Raw genomic sequence first — 22447 nt, forward strand, 5'->3', positions numbered from 1 at the left:
AGCAGGAATGTACAGTATTTGTCTCAGAGGGAAGCACAAAAGTTGGAGAACACCACTATTTTTTCCTTGTAAATTAAGTTTGTTTCCTTAATTAAAATAAAATGGGAATTTTAAGATTATTGTCTCTCCTCTTGTATTTTTCAGCAGGAAATTTTGGGACATGTTTCTTTACTCAAAAGACTTGTGTACAAATATGTTATTCTCAGTAAAATTCACAGCCTTTGAGTTCATCTTTCTCCTGTCTTGTGTAGCTTCTTGACTGCTCTAGTTTGACTTGTTGGGGCTTTTTTAGTAAGTTACAGTATTTCTCTTAACTGCCTCCAAATGACACTTCACTGATAAAAATCTTAAAAGTTTTCTCGGTCATTGAAATTGTGACTTAATACTTTGTGTACGCTGAAGTAATGGTCACTTTCTTTTTCTTTTGGATTTTTTGTGTGTTGATGTTTCAAATTCTAATACAGACCTGACTACTCTGTGTCTGGGACTGGGATGTTTTGTAAAATGCCAGGTAAATTTTAGAATAAGATGATGCAAAACACTTATATTAATCTTTTGGCATTTTTTGTTGGTTTGTGGGTTTTGGGGTTTGTTTTGTTGGGGTTTTTTCCCGCAGCCCTGCTTCTTGCTGGTTTTAGAAGGTGCTATTTTTATAGTTTAGAGATGTTAGTAAAAAACATCTTATAGTTTTCTGATGACAAGATGGATCAGTTCTGGACAGTCTTACCATATGACCTCTATTGGTGTTTCAAACTTGTGTCTGCAGTTTCGAAGCTTACGTTATAAATTTTGTGTTGGGGAACATACTCTTACAAGCTTAGCTCAGAAGAATAGACAGAAGACTGCCATATTTATATGAAAAAAATAACATTGAAGATACTTCCTTAAGTCATTTGTAGTCAAATGGGCAGTCTTTACCTTATATGATTTGAACTAATAATATTGTTGTCAAAAACTTTAACATTGAGTTAAGTCTATGGAATGTTTTTAAAGCCCAATATACAAATACATCATTCCATGAAATGATATGCAAAACTCTTTAGTTTAAATCCTGACCTGCAGATGACCTTCAAATTAATAAGACTTCAGTGTTTTTTCAGAACAGATGTTAAAAGGGAAAGGTCCTGAGCTCCATATATATATATATATAATTAGTAAGGGACTCTAGAATGGATTTAAAATGGATTATGTTAATTCTGATCTTGGAGACAGCAGTCAAAAACCTTCCAGATGAACTAACAGTGTTCTGATAAGCTGATCCGTATAATTTAAATAAAAACCTTTTATACGATTTTGATGCTATTATGGTTTTATTCACCAGAAGTCTCACCATGTGGCCCTCTTGGTCATTTACTACTTAAAAAAACAAAACCCACACACATAAAACCCCCAGACCCCTTCTTATCTGCAACATTCCCATTGCCTTATGTATATTTTATATAAACCAAGTATATAATAAACAAAAGGTCCTAATTTACACTTGAAACCTCTTTATTTGCAGTCTCCTAAAGCAGTTGTGTTCTGGAATAAAAGAGAAGATTTTTCCCATCCTCCAGCGATGCTGAACTGTTAGCTTAGAAATGTCTTGATTGAGAAAATTCAAACCGATGTGTTTATTTCAGAATGGAACAAAAAGTTATGACTGAAGTATTAATAATTTATTATTGCTTGTCTCCAGAAGGGGAGCCAGCAGCTTGAATTGTATTTCAGTTTGAAATTGTTTACTCACTATATCTACAAAGTAATATCCATAAACAAAAGAACTGGAAGGGATGCTTTTCCAGGTTTTCTTCAACAGTTGAAGGGACTTTGTTCACGTTCATCTTTTCTCTTTCAAAATGATTTAGTAATTTTCCAATACTGATCATGTAGGACTTTCAGGAAGAAAAAGGAACTAAGGTTATACTGCAAAAAGCTAAAAATGAGCCACGGATAGTACTCTGTATTTGTGGAAAGAAAGGGTTGGAACTAACAGCAAGTTAATTCAGTCTGTTCTCAGTTTGTCTGCTTTTCCCATTCAAGACCAAGCTAAAAGGCATCAGTTCACCTTATTCTGTTATAATAGACCAAACTAAATGCATTTTACCAAAAGCCTCCTGGGCTGAGTGGCTGGTAAGAATACTGCATAAAGGAAAATTATTGTCGCATCTACAGTTGCCGTCCTGTTTATGTTTTACCTGTTTGCTGCACCTCTCTTTAAAATGTTGTTGACATCACAGATTTGTTGATCATGGTGTTTCTGTTTATTGCCTTCTTAGTTTAGCTGTCCATCCCAGAATTGGCCCACTTCTGGTTTTCTTCATCTTTTCAATAAAGTAAAAATTTTCACAAGCATTCTGCCTTAGGAGCCTGTGAGAAAATAAAATAGAGAAGGGTATTGACTTCAGGAACAGGCATATAGGAGCCTGACTCAGCTCTGAATCACCTCCTTGTGGTGTTCCTCTCTCTACTGATTATAAGAGGAAGCATGGAAGATGAATTTCCCTCCATTAAAATTTCCTTCTTTAAATGTTTCCCTAAATCAGTTGAAAGCACACAAATTTTGCTTACATGCTACAGGCCTGAAGTTGATAAATGTTTTTAGCAAGTAAATCTTGTCCCCACAACCCCTGTAATCTGTGAGAGAACTGAGAGTGAAGACACGTAATAACCGTAGTAATAAATAGAGTTGATGTCTCAGTATTTGATAGCTTTCTGTTGTCAAAATTGGTTGAGACTTTCTTTATTTTTTAAATTTACTTTGCAGTTAAATCACTTTTTACACTTAGTTTTAACTTAAGTATTTCTTTAAACTCATTGCCCCTTATGTAAAATACCACAACATAGTTACAGGTGTACTATACAACATCTGCGTAGTGTATGGACATGAGAGGAAGTATTTCTTGGTGTTTTGGGTTTTCCCCATCTCGGGCCGTATCTTCCATATTTCTGCTACGATAACGTGTAGGCTAACAGGACACAGAAGAATAGAGAAAATTATGGAGTCTTTGTTATTTTAAAACCCTCTGAGCTTAATGCTTGTTGCAAGTTGTTGTTTTCTTGGTGGATATACTGTATTTTGTCAGAAGAGTAAATAGATTCATGGTTTACAGCAAAATATGAATACTGCTTCAAAACATATTGCTTTAGATAAGTGTATACGTGTCTTTTCCAGCTAAGGGTGGTGGGAAGAGGGTGGGTGTGGATGTGTGTGTCTGTTCACATATACCTAAAGAAGGCAAATACATACAGGCACACTTTTCCAAGATTTTTTTTGTTGTTTGATGCATATACTGCGCTGTTGGGTGATTGGCAATTTGTGTTTCAGAAAAAAAGAACTCATAAAAAACCCAAATAAATTCAATCTAGGAGGGAAAATAATTGTTAGGACTTTAGTGCTTCCATTCTGCAAGATGCTCCATGTGGTGATAGGAATCAATTGATCAGAACAGCTAATACCACAGGAGCCTACTTAAAATTTTTACTTGACTGAGTCACTCTAACAGTTCACTGTTTTTTTCCAAACTAAAGCGTTATATGTATGACCTTTTGTTTCTTAATTTTTCTAAGAACAGGGTGATTTCATTAGATATATATTGGTTGTGTGTATGATATTGATATCTTATATTTGATAAACGAAGTATTGTATTAAAATTTTATAAGAAGCTACATAATTTGATTTTAATCTCTTTGTAGGTACTATTCTGCGTTAAAAACAATGGAACAACTAGAAAATCAGTACCTTCCTAGAGTTAGCCAATACCGTTTTTGCCAGATAATGATAGAAAATCTTCCAAAACTGCGTGAAGAAATAAAAGAAATATCCATGTCAGATCTGAAGGATTTCTTAGAGAGTATTCGAAAGCATTCTGACAGAATTGGGGAAACTGCCATGAAGCAGGTAAGCCAACCTAACAGGATGACTTCAGTCCTGTTATCTACTGAAAATATCAGTGTCAAGAGTCTCAGGTTATCCCAAAAGATTTGTCTAAGGTTTATAATCATCACATAGACCTTTGAGTAAAGTTGAAGAGCTGTGAAATGCTTGCTAATATCTTGGTTAGTTTCTTCTCCTGGACATGAAGTTGTCAATTCTAGTGGTCCCTGCCTAATGCAGGAAGCAGCAATGTGACACCTCAGTGGCATCAAACTTTCCTTCCAAATTTTTATCTGTGTCCTAGACAAGAAGTAGTTTCCTCACTGGGAAAGCAAGGAGGAATGCTGTGTAGCTCAAGTTGCAAAAAATTGTGAATTACTTTGAGTGGTCAGCTCATAGACAGTCTGTAACTCAGCAGCTACTACGCCAAAACAGAGAGCGGCCCATCTGGCCAGCCAGCCAGGAGGAATAAGGCTAAAGGAGATGTTGAGATAACTGCCTAGTTCTTTCTAAGGTATTACCAATACAGGGCATGGCATTGGCATATTACCCTCCAGAGAGGGCACACAACAGAGGACTAAAGTGAGAGCCAGGATGAGATTGGGACAGCTGGCGCTCTTGCCGGTTCCATCACAAAATAATCTGCCACTTCAAAGCACTGATACTGGGCAAGCTTTAAATGCTTTTAAGCTTTAATGCTTTTAAAATTTATTTGGAGAGCAAGTAAAGTTTTCATTTGACTTTTTGTTGGGCAGAGTTCAGATTGGGTTGTATTTTGTCATCTACGGTTCTTGCAAAATGCGGCATTGATTGTTATAAATGAAACAATTGCAAGATTATACTGTTCCTGCTTTGTTGCATTTCTTTCAATAGTAAAGATAATATAGTGCCTTTGGCTTCTGCAGCTGACTGCTCACTAAGGCTTAACTGAAGACAGGAAACAAATAGCTGGAAACTCTGTGATAACTGTACTTCATTAAGATATTGATTCTATGTTTGCACTTTGTGATCAGGAAAATTACAGATTTCTTTTTTAATTTTTTTCACCTTTAAAATTGCATTCTGGGGATTAGGGAAGAAATTATGCAGAAATTTGCTATTGAACTAATTTATCATGCCAAATCAATTAAGGACAAAATCATCAGTGTAGGCTGAGAACGCACATCTTGCAGTTATGCTGATGTGTGTTCAATAGCACCACCTGTTTTTCATGTCATAGCATATACTCGTCAGTGGTGAAATTTGCATTACATCCCTCTTTATTGGTACTACTTTTAAAACAGGCACAGCAGCAGAAAACCTTTAGTACTGCTCTTCAGAAGCAGAATAATGTAAACTATGGTCGGAATATGCATTTAAGTAGAAACAGAATTTTGGAATCCAAGAATGAAATTACATTGAAGCGAACGTTTGAAGAAGATGATGAACATGAAGAAGAGGTAACTTTGTACTAATCATTACGTCTTATTTAAAGTGATATTTGTAGGTTTATTGAACAAAACTTGCAGTAGCCTGCCTGTAGATGCCTTCCTAACATCAGTTAGGAAGAATCAGAGAACACCTTCAAGGGACACTAGTCCAGGTCAGTGTTTTAGGGGGAGGAAATACTGCCAAAATATTAGTTGTATTAATGCTAGCTTTAGCATCATGTTTGGGGACATTCAAACTTGTGATTATTCTGGAACTCAGTTGCAATTTACATTATACAGTATCTGCCCACTGTAATTGATATGGGGCCCGCTGGAATATTCTGCTGTCGCTAAAGCCAGCATTTCTGTGTTGAGGACTTCAGCTTGTGCTAGAACTCTTTCAGCTATCAAATACTCAGTATTCATAAATTGAATAAAACAGTGAGTATCTAGACCTTTAAATCTGGTGCTCTGAAAACAGTGAAAGGAGTCTGGTCCTGTAACACAGATAAAATCTAGTACTGTAATACAAAGGGAGGGGAGAGTTCAGCAATTAATTTACTCTTTTGTGGTAGAACCCATCCATTTTTGGGTCCTGAAATAACTGGCAGAAAGACTAATGCAGTTACTTTTCAAGTCATTAAAGCAAACTCCTACCACTTTCTATGAAAACAATAGTTTTGGTAGCCATAAAACCTGTCAACAGAGTTGGCTTTTTCTGGTCCAAATTTGGTCATGCTTCTGTATTCAACCCCAATGTATTTCCATATTCATCTGAACTTTATATTCATCAATCTACTAACTTCACACTCTGCTAAACTACTAATTTTCCCCTACATCTCCAAATTTTTAAGAAACTAAGTTGAGCAGTTGTGAAATTAAGGGCACTAAAACAGAACTTAAAAGGACAGGATATTCCTTACCAGTAAGATGTCTTATGAAGTATTTATTAAGTGGAGAAGTTCTGCTGGTAATGTATCACATTTTGCAGATTATATGATTTTATGCTTTGTATAATTTTCTTTTTCCTTTCCTTCTTCAGGTGTTAACTGCTCAAGATCTTGTAGACTTTTCTCCAGTCTATAGGTGTTTGCACATCTACTCAGTTTTGGTATGTATTAAGGTGACTTCAAAAAGATATTTTACTTTTTGAAGTTAAATGTTCATTTTCTTATTTTTCGTACTGTGATAGTTTCCAAGCAAACATATTGCTTCTAGTAGTAGTAGTTCTCAACGAACCAGTTGAGGTAGGTAGAGTATGGATACTCAGGGCACAAATGCATCATTATGCATAATTTTATTATGCATAATAGAAAACACACAGCAAGAATTAATTAATAAGCTTTATTAAGAATATACGTAAAATGTGCGTGTCTGCCTCAATAGTGATATCGGCACTTTTGCAGTTCTCCCAAGTGTTCTATGTTACCCAGATGTTTAGGGGGTTATGATCAATATTACAAAACATAGGAGTATTCAGTTTGAATCTTGTGGAAACCAGAACAGTAGAGCAACATAGCAAGCAAAAACTGGAGATTGTGACAGACTGTGCTCAGGCAGATTAGACTGGATTCAGTGGCAGAGACACAATAGCCCGTTTTAGCTGCTGTAAAAGAAATACAATGCACAAGCTAACAAGGATGAAAACTTTTTTTGTGGAACTTAATAACAAATTATTTATTATTTTCTCATCTTTCCAGTTACTTTTGAAGTCAGATTACTTATTCTATAAGTATCAAAGGCATATAGGGGAAGTACTTTTAAGTATTGCTAATCCTACAATCTCAGCTGGACCTGGCTTCAGGCATTCAGGCTGAGTTATCTTCTTTCTATGGAATCTTTGCAGCTGTGAAACATTGAAGTTTATATCTTGAAATAATGTTAAATAATAATGTCACTGTTAATTTTTTTTTAAAAAAAAAAAAAGGAGTCCAAACAAAAGCATCAGTAATTGCATCAGTAATTATTTATCTTAAGGAAAAGAAGACAGGCTGCCAGAACTATTAAAAAATTGTGGACTTTCTTTTTACAGAGGAAGTAAGTGTGAAATAACATATAAAAAAGAAGGTGTAAAGTTAAATACACCAGTGGACATCACATTTTTATTCTTTCTTTAGTATAATAAAAGAGCAGGAAGTAAAATTTATAGATGACCTTTAGAAGTAATATATCACTGAATCACAGAATGGTTCAGGTTGGAAGGGACCTTAAAGATCATCTAGTTCCAACCCCCCTGCCATATATGATATGAATGTATATGATAATGTTCTTCACTTTGACAAGGATCCTTATGTTGGATTGATCCTTGATCCGAGGATATGCTCTTTGGATTTGCACAGAAAGTTTGCCAGCTTCCAAATTTACCGGAGACAGAAAACTACTTGGAATGCTCTCTGAAAGTCCTCAGCCCCTTAGAAAAAGGGGTTGTTGATGTCTTCAGAATAGGGCTTCTGTCTTTCCTACCAGCATCATCTAATTAATAAGCCATGGTAGCATTATCAAGAGTTGTGCATTAACCATTTCTTGGAGACCTTCTCGTTTACCTCCTGTTGTAAACCATCACTTTTGGAGTTTAGATAATTTCGTAATGACAGCGAAGGAGGAGAGTTGATACCAGGTGTCTATTCATTGCATTTCCATATCAAGGACTTACCTCACAGCAAATGTCACCTTAGTGAATTCTCTCTCTGCTACAAAGCTGTAGAAAATATTCTATTATTATGCAGGACAAATGTTTTCTACTCTGCTTCTTCATATTTAAGAAGAAAGCAGTATTTTATATACTTCAGAATACTACATAGCTTGTGATTGCAACCTGGTGATTGCAAGTTACATACGTACCAAACATAGACTGTATTTATTGGCAAGTAACCTTTCTTTAGACTAGAAATTTCTGGACAATATATATAAAGCGCTTTTTTTAGCCCATATATTATGTGAGATGCTGCACATTTAAATTCTGCTGAAAACACACTTGATCCCTTTAGCATGTAATGTTACCTTTTAACTAAATGCTGTATAGCAGTATAAAATAAATGTAACTATGGTGTGAAACAACACTTGATATATGAGCAGTATGCCTAGAATGTATAACCCAGCGTGAACTGATTTATTATTTTTATTGATATAAACTCATGAGCCTTTGGAAGCTGGGCAAAACTTGCCCAGTATTGCTTCGGTATATTTTATCTTGCCTTTCCTTTGCGTATTGAGTGAGTGCATCATCAGGGTTGTTGCTGTATTCTGCTGATTGCTTTAGAACATCTGTTTAAAATAGTTGTTCTGCCTGAATTGCTGATTTTGATTGCATAGGATAGCGTGGTCTATAAATAATCATGAGATATTTTACATCTCCATTTTTGGTGTGGATTTGTGAACAGCAGCTACTCTTTTTCACTTGAGAAGCTTGTGTCAGGACTGAGTAGAGATTTGGCATTGGAAGTGGAATTCAGTAATGGCTTTGTGCATCTGAAAACTGCATTGAATATTTGGGATGAAGGTGAATGGTTAGTGTGTCTGATCCGTATATGTTAGTACAAATTATAGTACGCTATGTAAAGTTTTGCTGGAACAGAAAGTGTTCTAATAAATTTGCATCTCGGTTTCAAGTGGGTTTTTGCTTTTAAGCCAAGTCTCTTTTTTTACTTTTAGATTTTGTTAGGTTAGGAGTATTTCTAAATATGATGAGATATTCATTATGAACTTAAAATATTACATTTAAACCTTCCTCATTATATCTTATAAAGGAGTTAGGTAAGTAATGCTGACTTTGTAATATACAATCTCTGTGATAATTTGATTTGAAGATTTTTGGAAGCCCAAGTAATGGAATTCTAAATAGCACTGTCCTAGTAATAGGCTCATGAGGTTAAAAAAAACCTTAAAAATGCTAAGCTGCTTTATTCTGCTTGCATACAAATTACATTGCGTTCAGTAGGTAGATGAGTCAATGTAACATTGATTTCAAATGGACAGATGGTTTCTACTGAATGGTCATCTTAATGAGATGGGTAAGATGTCACTTGAATTCCTCACAATGCAATCATTAGGCACAGAGGGTATTGTATCTTCAAGGGCTGCGATAGGAGAAAAATCCAAACCCACAGTCATTATATTTACCAATTCCAAAGAGAATAAACAAAAAAGCGCTGTTGTTTAAAAACATAAATATTGCTTAAAATGCATAATAGTGTTTGACAGAATGTAGGCACATGAGCAACGTTTTTATTTACAGTATATCCTATAGGCTACTTTAAAAAAAAAAAAGAAAATTTCTACATTTTTCACGCATGCAAAACTTTGCTGGTGTCAGCTGGAGGCCTATGTGTGGAATAAATGCAAAATATGTGGCTTAGTTTAAGAGAATTCTACCCTTAATTTAAGAAATGTCTTTTTCATATTGAGACAATGTTCTTGTTTTAGCTACTTTTTGTCTTGTTTTAGGGTGATGGAGAAATATTTGAAAATTACTACAGAAAACAGAGAAGGAAACAAGCAAGATTAGTTCTGCAGCCGCAGTCAAGCATGGTAACCAGTACATTTGGGTTCGCATTAACTTGAGTTGTACCTAATACTTAGTGGTATTTTTATTCCTAAACTTGTTTTCTTTTTCACTGACAGCATGAAACAGTAGAAGGCTATAGAAGATACTTCAGTCAAATTGTAGGGTAAGTTTCCTAAATGGAGTTTTATATCAGTTTTACTATACTGATTCTTCATGCACCCTCTGTTCTTCCGTTGTCCAAAAACTTTCTTACGCGAGATTCATGTGGGTGGCTGTTGCTGGATCTGAGTGGGGAAGAGCATCCTACCATTGTGGTGCCCCACAAGGACCCTCCAGCAGCCTGGGCTCCAGCTGGCGTGAAACAAACTTTTCCCATTTTGACTTGGGGACTTTTGACTTGGACTTTCCCCCACACTGGGTGAAGCAGAACACCAAACCTACCGAAGTGTCACTGCTCAAGTGGGGAAGGGTTTGACTATGCTTGTGTGTGAAAGGGTAGAATTTTCTCTAATACTGGAAAACATTTTAATAATTTAAACGTTATTTTGTTTTAGTTTCTTTGTAGTAGAAGACCACATTTTACATGTAACCCAAGGGTTGGTAACTAGAACATATACCGATGAGCTCTGGAACATGGCCCTTTCCAAGATCATTGCTGTTCTTAGAACACATTCGGTAAGTGAGAAGTCTTATCAGTATTGCAGTTTAAATCCTCTTACTTGAGAGTTCTGTATATTTAAAGCTGGGATAGTAACAAAGTGAAAAATTACACCCCTCTCATGTTTACTTTTCCTTGTGATTAAAAATTGCTCAGATTTGGGAGGGAGCCTGCCAAGCTTTTGTTTTTCCCAACAGTATCAGGCTGTGATCCGCAGCCATGGGCTATTTGCATAATCCTCCACTGATTTACAACTCACTGGGTCTTCCAAACCTTCTCTTAGTCCAGCAGTTTAGAATATGCAGAGTTAATCTGCTGTTATTATTGCAATCCTTCCTCATTAGTCTCAACTGACCTCTTCATTAGATCAGATTGAATAGTTCAGCACTGAAAGCACCACCAGGAAATAGTTCCTAATTATCATTCCAAATGCTGTGTTTCCAAAATAAACTCCACCACAAAACCCTTGGAGCTATCTCTTCAATGCTGTAGTAGTAACACATTTATGTTGAGGTAAAGGTATTAGAAAAATCTTCACAGATGTTAGAATGTAATTGTGTGTCAGCTGAGTATTTCAGTATATTCAAAGTGTGTCTCCTAAAGTTACACTTCTACCTTAGCTCCAATGATGCCGAACAGCTGCATCCTATTTCTTACTTCTCTGGGAAGCCGAATGGAGTACCATGGTTCACTCAGACTGTCTGATAGTAAATTGCTTCAGAGTTTACTATTGGACTAACTTTTAGTATAGGAAAAAATAGAAGAGTTTTATCTCTATTTATCCCTTTTTAATGTTTGCTAGAAGCACTTCCTTTACACAACGTCATTTTTATTTTTATTACAATTGATCTTTAGATTGAGAAATATTTTACATTTCATGTATACTGAGGAAAAATAGGGAAAATATTCAAATTGCAACTATAACTTTATCATAGGCCCTTTACTGATCAGTGATACATAAGATGTTCTCATACTTTTTAATTCGTTTTAGAGGATGGGGATAAATTGAGATATATTCAGCATTTTTTAATGTAAGAATCTCTATGTAAGAACTCTCTATGTAAGAATATGGTAATTTAAGGAGTAAAAGTGATGTAGTCTCTAAAGAGCTCTTCAATGTCTTGTCATGTAGTTGATCACTATTTCTTCTCAAAATGCATGACTCCCATCAAACCCAATTCTATCCCAATCTCTTTCTAACACAGAGAGTACAGAATAATGTTTAGCATATGTTGTCTTACGAGGTATTTTAAACGAAACCCTTACTTTATTAAAGTATGCTAAAAGCAAAAATTAAAGAAAGGTGAAACAGGTGTATATAGTCTCTAACAGGTACTATATTCTCATGCTGCTTTAAATTATTTCAATATAAATATTTTTTTACTTTACCCAGTATTGCAAATAGTGAATCTGAGGCGAAAGCCCCGGTTGTATGACTCCACACCTCTGAAAATCAAATTTCGATCATTTAGTAGAGTAAATAACTTAATGTCTTGACTTTTTACCATCAAATTTGTAATTTGAATTTGTTTAGAAAGTATTTTATAGTGTTTTGCCCATGCACAGACAGTTTTCCCTGGGAAAATGTCTGAGGTGGCACAGTTAGCACTAGTTTGACCCAGGCTTAGTGTTCAAAAGAACGTCCTGTGGAAACTTCTCTGATGTTGATTTAGCAAAACGTTTTGATGTGTGCTTATGTAATTTGCTGATTTGGAATCTCAGTACAACATACATTAGTTTACTCTTTCTGAGCTTTTATACTACTGATAGTTCATATATAAGAATTTAACAAATACTTTTATGTAGCTTAGCTGGACTAATTGAAGACAAGTGAGTCCAAGTTGTTTTTTACTGAGGCAGTCAGTCAGGTAAAAGGATAAGGCTGAAGAGTTCAACCTTCTGTGTTAATATTATTTGAAAACATATGTCCCATATTTTAAATCCTTTTAACAAAAGCAAAATTTCTCACTTTCAGTCATATTGCAGTGATCCCGACCTTGTTCTGGAACTGAAGAATCTCATTGTAGTATTTGCTGATACTTTGCAGGTACATATTATATTCGTAATTTAACTGAAATTCCTAGAGTTAAATTTTTCCTTTGGGTAAGTGCAATGCTTTTGGTTTTCCTGAATCATATATATGAATCAAGAACAAAATTGCACAATGATATTTTTAAAATACAGGTATTTCTTGCCTTGGTTCCGCTTTTTCAATATTACCAATTAAATGTATGCATTCTGGGCTATCTAGCTAACATCCAGTTACTCATATACGTGCAAAATTAATATTAGCTTTGTATTTTGTGTACGTTTTTGTCTTTTATAAATGCTTTACTTCTGATCTTTAGCAAGAATAGCATTTCAGGTATGATTAACTCTCTAGCTGAAAGACCAGATGAACATCATTGGCAAGTATTCTTGCAATATTTAACTGACTGATGAAAAAGGTTAATTATATGCATAAATAGCAAACTAAAATGTTATAGAGAAATGGGACAAATTTCTGCTTGAAACCTGAAAGCATAAGATAAAGTATTTGGTAAGAATTTAATATATAATCTTCTAATTGTAGTGGTGTATTTAAAGTACTAGAACTGTTTTATAGAAGTGACAAGATTGAATAATAAGTCTCATCTCAGAGTCCTGAAGTGACGTGATAGGAATTGAGTGTGTTACTTCTTGAATTATCCACCCTTTTCATTTTTATACCTTAGGGCTATGGTTTTCCTGTGAACCGACTATTTGATCTTTTATTTGAGATAAGAGACCAGTACAATGAAACACTTCTTAAAAAGTGGTCTGGACTGTTCAGGTTGGTATTTCAAAATAAGCGTGCCTTTTGTGTTGCATCTCTTGTTTTCATCTAACTTCAAGGTTTTTTGATAGGGCTGTAATTTTGGAAGAATTTATTAACTTGGTATCGTGTATGAATTTCAGGTTGGATAGGACTAAGATATTCATCACATGTAACTAATATTTAGGACAAGAGCCATCAAGTACTGCTTCTGTAGTTAAGGGAGAGAAGGAGGGTTTCCAACGGGACGTTATTGGAGAAACATGCAGGAGAGGGATGTCTGTTTTTCTTCATTAGGAACCTAGTAACTAGGCTATTGCAATAGGTCATTAGGTTCCTAATTTATGTTGTCTTAATGTTTACATTTAGCTGATACACGTGTCTCCCTGACAGACTACTGACATTGCTAGTACCTCATCTTTTTATTTTTTTTTAATGCGGGTTGGTTTCCACTTATTCTTTGGAATCATTTCATTGAGTAAATTGTAAACCCAGCCTGGGATTGCACTCCAAAGCCTGTTTGCAGATAGAGTGTGATGTCTAAATGTGCAGAAATTGTTTAACCTAAACTATGTTACATTGTATTATAGAAAACCTTAAAATTAAATTGACCGCTTGAGGTTCTCAAGCTCTGTAGACTCCTAGTATGGTCATTTGACTAGTAGAAAAGTCCAGAGGGCACTTAACGCTGTGGCCATGCACCTAGTTGAAGTTTTCTTAATCACTCGATTGACTATATGTAGCTGTGGTACCTAAGTGAGACACTCTGAATATCTGCCATACTGTAGGCAAAGTTAGGCTACCATAATAAGTATCTCATTATGGTTTACCGTGGAGTAGACTAGTTTATCTAATGTTCCTTTGCTGTACCATGCTTTGAGTCATACATATTAAAATGCTTTCAGCTATTTTTTCTCTGTGATTAGACACAGTATAAAGAGTTAGCATATAAAACGTACTTTCAAATTAATCTAAAAATAGCATAGAGGTCTGAAATTACGTTGATTGCAGCTCATAACTTTTTGAAGCTGCCCATCTAAGTGTGGTAATAAAATTTATATTCATTTACATGTTGTAACACTGGAAACTACTGTAAATAAGTTACATGTCCTAAATTTTTTTCACTTTACTAATTCACCAGGGATATTTTTGAAGCGGACAACTACAGCCCTATTCCTGTAGCAAATGAAGAGGAATACAAAATAGTTATAAGCAAATTTCCTTTTCAAGATCCAGAACTTGATAAGGTAAGGAAAAGTTTTATGTTTTTAAAGTTCGTTGAAATCCAATTAAGGACACTTGGGACAGTAATGTTTTTTATAATTAAAAAGCAATTAAAATTTGACAAGCTAGGTAGATTAAGAGGCTAAATCACCTTCTTTGTGTGTAATTATCTAGTCATAAATAAATATGAACATTAAAGCTTTAGTCATTTGCTCTGATGTTTGAGTGAATAATGAAACCCGTTGTATTGTAAACAAATTAATAATACACTTGATATAGTCTTTATGTAACTATAATACAGTCTGTCTTTAATTAGTTAAATTTTGTTGCAACCCATTGGATTTAGTAACTCATAGTATAGTATATGCTGTAGCATTGCAAAAATACATGTAAAATAGGGATCTGTTAGAGGCAGCAACTTTTGCATTTTACTTTTAAAATTAATTATTTATGTTTGAGCAGGTGGGGCATGCATGAAGAGACTGTAAATAATTCTGCCACAGTAGGGTATTATTTCATAGTCTCATCCATTCTTCCACTGCAAACTCCTTTCACAGAAAGGTGGTTAATATGTTCTGCTTTTCAAATGTGGTTTTGATAATACTGATGAAGAAATAACGGGCCCGTGATGGAGTCTGTAGAGGGGAACTAAATCTAAGAACTGCATGACAGTGGGGGTAACTGTTGTAGAGGGACACTGGTTTTTATACACGATCTATCACTACAGATATCTGCAAAAGGACAAGAGGAAACGGCCTCAAGTTGCACCAGGGGAGGTTTAGATTGGGTATTAGGAAAAATTTCTTCACTGAAGGGGTTGTCAAACACTGGAACAGGCTGCCCAGGGAAGTGGTTGAGTCACCATCCCTGGAGGTATTTGAAAGACGTGTAGATGTGGTGCTGAGGGACATGGTTTAGTGGTCGACTTCGCCGTGCTGGGTTAACAGTTGGACTCAATGATCTTAAAAGTCTTTTCCAACCGAAACGATTCTATGATTCTAAGAGTAAAAAGATACTCTAATTCTATGATTCAGCAGAGATTTACCAGGCAAATGTAACGGCTGCATGTCATTAATTGCAGCCATTATTATTGCAGTGAAGATGAAAAACAAAAGGTGGGGTTTATGCTGATTTTTCAATAAGGCTCCAGAGTGCATGCTGGATGCTTTCCTCCATCAAATTCATTCACTTAGCCATTTTGATACTAAAATAAGATAAACAGAATGGAAATCCCTTACAATGTTGGAAGTATACTACACCCCAGATACTATTTAGCATGACATATTTTGCTAATAAATTGCAGAGATTTTTAACTTGCACTAAATAATTTTATCTGCTAACCTCTCTTGCTCTTTGCATGCGTGTGTGGATGTTACTTGTGTAGGCATGTGTAGTTACATATATGTATGCTTAATACAAAGCTTTGGCTCTTATTTCAGTAGAAGAGAAATGTATTTTCTGTGCTCAACAGTTTTCATTTTGGTTTATGACACAGAGAGGGATTTATATTTCATAGTGAGCAGCACTTTTTGCAGATATTTTAAGGGCAGAATCTCACTGATGCTTAGTTTTTGGGCTGGTGAGCTTGGAAGTAAAGCTGGGAATCAGGTTGGATTCTGTTCCCAATTCTATCATTGACCAGCTGCGTGATGCTAGTAAGTCACTTCACATCTCTCTGTCCCTGTTAATTCATCTGTAAAGTGGGGATAACATTTTTTCACGTCTGTGGAAAGAGCTTTGAAACCTGTACGTGAAGCAGAAGGACATCATTAGAAATAAGGCAGTCTGAGTGGGTTTTTTTTCTTGTGTCCTGTCAATTTTTGAAGCAATTTATTGGACTTCAGCCAACTGTAGCAAAGGGGCAGAAGTTTCAAAGATAATTGAGTTCCTAAAAGTTTTGCAACTAGGCAGTGGGATAGAGGAGAAAGAATCATTAAGTATCCTTGTTGAAAGAAAGACTGCAGTGTTACCTTATGCGTTATTAGATAGCAGCTAATACTTGTGGAGGGGAAACTTTACAAATCTTCCATTTTATGAGTCCACTTTATAAATCCTCCAGTCCTCTATTGGTTGCTGTTTATAATTTCATCCACTTCACCTCTCTGTTGTTGCCTCAGGCTAGAAGGCACTGGGAGGTCCTACTGAGTGGGTTAATTTAATCTACATTTTAATATTTAAAATAAATACTTAAAAAATAGATATGTAGGTTCAGACTAGTGGCTGAAGGAACCTGTGTAGTTGGTAGAGGGGAAGAGACACCCCAGAGGGCTAATTCCATTTGATGCATCTCTAGTGCCTTTTACAGATTAAGGGGAATTTAACCTTTGAAAATCTCTCTCTCTCTCTCTCTCCATTTAGTATAAAAAGAGACAAACATGAGTGAGTGTCTCATTTTTAACTGTAGGTTAGGATGAATCACCCTCACATTTTACAGGTAAGTTTATCACAGGAGTTGCTTTCAGGACGTTAGGCAGACAGAAAGTTTTGTGTCCTTCTGTATTGGCCAGACATGGCAGAGGATAAAGAATTGCGTCACTTAGATTGTTAAATATAGGAAGGTTGAGACTCAAGCCCTGCTGACAGAATATTGTAATGATCCGAAATAGTTATATGTAATAGCACTTGTTTTATGTGTAAAAAATTAATTGCTTAAATCAGGTGAACACACGTTTAAAGTAAATTTTATTGTTAAAAAAAAATCTGCTGTTGCTGTTGAATGACATGAAAGTCTGCTCTGTATAACACATAATTGTCACACCACCTGATCTTAAATAAAGAGGTATGATTAGGAGACTCTCAAGGAAATCTGTTTTGTCTTGGTTTTTTAATACACAAATGCCTTTTTTTTTTATAAGAGAAATGGAATTCTTCAGGGATGATACCAGCTGTTAATTATTTTTCTCATGCATTAGAGTAAACAGAAAATTAATTGTTTTGCAGATTTCAAAAATTATGTATTCACTGCAGAGATATGAATTTGGTATATGTAGATTTAATTGAATGTATTTCTTTTTGTCCTCCCAAATACAATATCAGCTTTAAAATTGAAGTAAGAAGCATGATTTTATTCTTACAGACTACTAGTATTTCCCACATGTTAATCCAAATTGTTGAAATGAATTCAAACTGCTTTGGTTTTGTGAGCCATCGAGAGAAAGTAAATACATGATAGTAAATATACATACCTAAAAGTACTCAAGATGCTTTGAAAATCCCGGATGTACTGAACATCTCAAACTTTTTATTTTCACTGCTTTCATTGGCCAAAAAATGTTTGCATTTTTGAACCTCTCATCCCACTTACATCTATCTTGTTCATTCACATTAAAAGTGGTTTGAGACCTGTTTTTTAATGTATATTTGTAAATTGCTTTCTACAGAGGGTTCTTAAATTACATAAAGTCTCCCAACTTTATTGTAATTTAAATAAGTGATAAAGTTCTATTTTGCTTATAAGCTGTTTAAACAGATATAGATGTCAGACCAATGCATACTACTGTTTGTATTTGATGAAAACCGGAAAAGTTTAGGATAGATTAAAATATTGATAGTGTTAAGTGGCTTTCTAACTGTTGCATGTAATACCAAGCTCTCCTTATAATCAGTTTCAAGTGTACGACAGTATTATCTTTTCTTTTCACAGCAATCCTTTCCAAAGAAGCTTCCAATGTCTCAGTCAGTGCCTCAGATTTATATCCAGGTTAAGGAATTTATTTATGCAAGCCTTAAGTTTTCAGAGTCACTTCACCGCAGGTAAGCTTGAAGTATCAGGAATGTGACTATGTAACCTATAACTTCCAGGTGACCTAAAAATATATATTAAATTGAAAATATATTTTCTTGTGTACTTGCTAGCTGTGCTTGTTTCATAATTTACATATAATTTACATATACAGTTCTTTATATTTAATTGATGATTCCCAATGCTATAGCATATATTTCATATGTGTGTATATATATTGTATGCAATATGTATATATCTGTATGGGTGAAGGTAGCTTGGCATGGTAAGCGGTTTAAAACACTGCTGGGGTTTTTTAAACAGTATTGACTCGTTTGAATAACCTAGAGCTTTTAGTTATTTAACAAAGCCTGTAAGATTTGAAAAATATACTTTGGTACCGACCATTTCAGAAATAATTGTGTAGCATACCTGATTAGTTTGAACAGTGTTTCCCTTCTCAGTGCTTTGAATTTCCTTAGCAATGATTTCTCCTGCAACAAAACGTGCTGTCTGTATGCTCATTCGCTCTTCCATCGCACCTTTTTTTCTCCTGTTTCCTTTCCTCTTGTGGCTTTCAAAAGCTTAGTTTTAATTACAAAAAATAACATTCATACATCTGAAATCTGGAAGGTATTCATGGCTGGTCATCCACTTCTGCACTGTTAAAGATGTAAATGACTTGCTTTCACACATTCTTAATTGATACTGTTTATAATTTACACGTACTAATGAGCGCATGTTGACCTCCTCAGTAACTCATTAAAACCCACAAATTACTCTTTCCAAACTGCTGTGTCAATAAACATGTCTAAAATATATTTAAAAAAAAAAAAAAAAAAGCTTTTGCTTCAGTGTTGAAATTCAGTTAATGGATAATTTGGTAAGTGAAAGAGCTGTTCTGTGTATTAGAACACAGAAGACTTGGAGCGACCAGAAATTAAACACACATAGGGAATTCTTAGCATGAAAAGTCCCCTTTGCAGGGAAAAAAAAATGTGAAGTATTACTGTCAAGGTATTGTCATGTACAGCATAGTTATAAAAATAACCATTTTTTTTCAGCTCAACAGAAATAGATGATATGCTCAGAAAATCTACAAATTTGCTGCTTACGAGAACTCTAAGTAGTTGTTTACAGAACCTAATTAAAAAACCTCATATAGGTTTAACTGAGGTAAGTTTTAAAATGCATACTCAAAACTGTATTTTTTAAGACAATTTGTTCTAAAACTAGTCTTGTAGATGTAGATATACCATGGTATTAAGATTTGTGTAAGAAAAACAAGTACTGTTTCTTTAAAATTGAAAATTTGAGGAGGTGAAAGATGAAGTCTAAAGAAGCATCAATATCTGTTACATAAATAATACAGTGTTGACTCTAGTTGGAAGTATATTTACACAGAGATGTCTTTTGAGAGAGAGGTGGCAATGAGAGAGTTCTGTCTCCTGTATGATAAACAGAGATTTGCAAGAAATAAGCCAAAGACTCTTACTTCTTTGGTTGCATACAGAACATGGTTCGTGTGTTCTGCTCCTGACTAGCAATTAGTAGCACATTGTTATGTTTCTTTTTCATCCTATTAAAAAAAAAGGGGGGGGGGAGAAAATCTTTCTCACATGAACTGTGTAGTTTCAGGGTAAACCAACCAGATCAAAAAAATCTAAAATCTCAAATTCACTCTGACACGTGAAAATTTTTCAATAGTAATTGCAATTAAAATATTTTAGTAGGTTTGTGCATGTTGTTTCTTCATCGGGACTCTTGGTTCAATTTGTTTATTGGTCAGAATAAGGAGGCAGGGTGAGGCAGTGAATCACTGAACATTCACTGCAGGTACACGGAATGTCAGGAGACAGCAGGTACCTACTGAAACATGCTGAGAAGGACATTGTTGCTGTTAGCACAGTGTTATGTCATATTGAATGTTGGTTTTAAAATGCAAGAACTGCCTGTATAAATGAAATAAAGAAGAAGAAGATGAGGAAAGAGCTCTATAAATCATATATTGATGTGTTACTAAGACAAGCCATACAATTTTTCTGAGACATAGTTTTCTATGTTCTTGAAATTGGTACAGGAATATTTTCAATGCTCTGAAAATAAATTCACTACTGTTTTTGAGGTGTTTCATTATCAAGTCAGTATGTTTCATGAGAAAAATGTTAAAAAGAGAAAACTTATTTTACCAAGCATTACATTAGTGTTCTCTAAAACAGACAGTATGCAGTGAGAATTAAGATACAATAGACGAATATTTCAGTTACTATGCATTATGTATGTTGTCTAATTTCCGAATACAAATGCAGGTCCTGCTTATAAAAACATTTATATCATGTACATGCAGATTGTTGCTATTGTTGAGTGGAGGAGGAGTTGACAACCTTATTTTTGAAATTCCCTAACTTCAGAATGCATCATTTTGCAGACACTATTGTGAAATTTTATTTTTTTTTTATAGCAGTCATTTTTTAAAAAATACTTTAATGGTAAAAATTAGTGATTTGCTTTTGGCAATGTATTTTCCTTTATTTTGCTTTTTTAAATTCTAAAATATCAATTGGATTTATTTTAACTGAGTAAGTGTCTGCACCTTCATTTTTAAAATGTCATCATTTGTATGTGAACTGTAGTATTACTCCTTAGTAGCATTTGAAAGCAAACTTGAAAACTAACGGGTGGTAACCAGAAATACTGTAATTCATTTCTAGTAGCATTGTTGCTGAAAGAAGTAACCATTTACAAAATCAAATGACAATGGGTGATACAAAAAAGATTTTTACAATAATTTTTTGTCTCTTGTAGCTTGTTCAAATCATCATAAACACAACACACCTGGAACAAGCCTGTAAATACCTTGAGGATTTTATATCTAACATTACAAATATTTCACAAGTCACTGTTCACACTGCAAGACTTTATGGACTTTCTACATTTAAGGTATGGTGTATGTCATCCTTTATATGACTATGTCGGTAAAGTTACATTAAAATCTTTATGAATGAAGCATTTTAAAATAAAAGGGGGTGAGGGCAAAGCTGCATGCTTTCTCATTTTTGTCTCTAAAACAATTATGAACTGTTAAGAATTCAGTTGTAACACTGAGCAGATAAACACTGTTTTTTGTATTACCAGTATGATCTGAAATATGTCAGTATGTGAGAAGCATCAATATTCTCTTTCAGATGCATCTTTTATTAAGTTACAAAATTATAAGTGAAGCTTAACTACACCAGAAGCTTTTAATAGATTAAGCTCCAGTCTGTGTAACATCTCCCTTTCCTGAATGGAATCAAGCAAAACAGCTAGTTTAATCCAAAATGTTTGTGTTATTTATTTGTTTTCATTCCACAATAGAAATATTTCGTGGTTTATTTTCAAATTGTGTAATTTAGTAATATAAAAGCAGTATTAAGAATGTGCTACAAAGCATAAATTATTCAACTGTCTTTTTAGAATTCATATTTTATTTACATGTCCTTTACATACACAGTAATGCTTGTTAAAATTATCACTGGGTGCTTGACTGTTTCTTATGTATGGCAAGTGCTTATCTGCACAAACTGTATTTTTTCTGACATTTTTCATAAATGGCAGAAGTACTTAAGCTTATATCTCAAAAAATTAAAGTAAATCATAGGTGATGCATACTCAGCATAGGCAATTGTAATTTCAACCGTTACATGGCAATGTTTGTAAGCTGAATATAAAATAATCCTAAAATAAAAAATGTTGTAGTTTTCATTCTATATAAGGCTCCTTATCTCATTAGTGTGTTAAGTTCTACAAGTTGTTCTTGCATTTGTCTATACAAAAATTCTAAAGGATTTTGAAAAGAGGAAACTACAGCAAAAATACCAAGTGACCTGTATAGCCACACCCGATGTCCTTGGCAGAGCAAAAACCACCACACCCTCATCTGTGAAGTCCCTCTCTGCAATATTACTCAAAAGGCCTTAGCCCTTTTTTAGTTATAAGGCAGACACATGTGCTGTTAATGAGAAACCTGCACGTAAAAATTAAATTGCTGAAGACAACTTATACACATAATGCCAGGTAACTCAAGATCACTGCAATTTATCCCTAAAATAAATTAGTCAAAATTCTGATCATTGCTCAGGCAGTTTTATGTCATAATGACCCTGGTAAACTCTAAAACAAGATCCCATCGGCTGGACTAGCTATGCTGAGTGCGAAGATGGTTTGGTCTCAGGTCACTCAATGGCCCAACACCAGAAACCCTCCTGTGCTGTTGCACTGGGGAGAGGCGTAGAGATACTT

The 22447-nt window shown here is 34.7% G+C and overlaps 1 protein-coding gene across 10 annotated transcripts in view; it reads left to right on the top strand.

Annotated features, from left to right (window-relative positions):
• EXOC6 (exocyst complex component 6) overlaps positions 1–22447 on the top strand; it is a 99135-nt gene that overhangs the window by 28217 nt on the left and 48471 nt on the right. For all 10 annotated transcript variants that reach the window (XR_010071557.1, XM_063338260.1, XM_063338261.1 and 7 more), the window contains exons 6-17: positions 3676–3880; positions 5140–5295; positions 6308–6376; positions 9709–9792; positions 9886–9932; positions 10324–10444; positions 12403–12474; positions 13142–13239; positions 14363–14468; positions 18089–18198; positions 19231–19342; positions 20972–21106. Coding sequence is in view for 9 of the 10 variants with exons in the window: in XM_063338260.1 (XP_063194330.1) it covers positions 3676–3880; positions 5140–5295; positions 6308–6376; positions 9709–9792; positions 9886–9932; positions 10324–10444; positions 12403–12474; positions 13142–13239; positions 14363–14468; positions 18089–18198; positions 19231–19342; positions 20972–21106 (1315 nt within the window). In the remaining variant the exon portion in view is untranslated. The remainder of the gene's footprint in view (positions 1–3675; positions 3881–5139; positions 5296–6307; positions 6377–9708; positions 9793–9885; positions 9933–10323; positions 10445–12402; positions 12475–13141; positions 13240–14362; positions 14469–18088; positions 18199–19230; positions 19343–20971; positions 21107–22447) is intronic.

This window comes from Chroicocephalus ridibundus, chromosome 6 (genome assembly GCF_963924245.1).
Source record: "Chroicocephalus ridibundus chromosome 6, bChrRid1.1, whole genome shotgun sequence".
NCBI classification, from domain to species: Eukaryota; Metazoa; Chordata; class Aves; order Charadriiformes; family Laridae; genus Chroicocephalus; species Chroicocephalus ridibundus.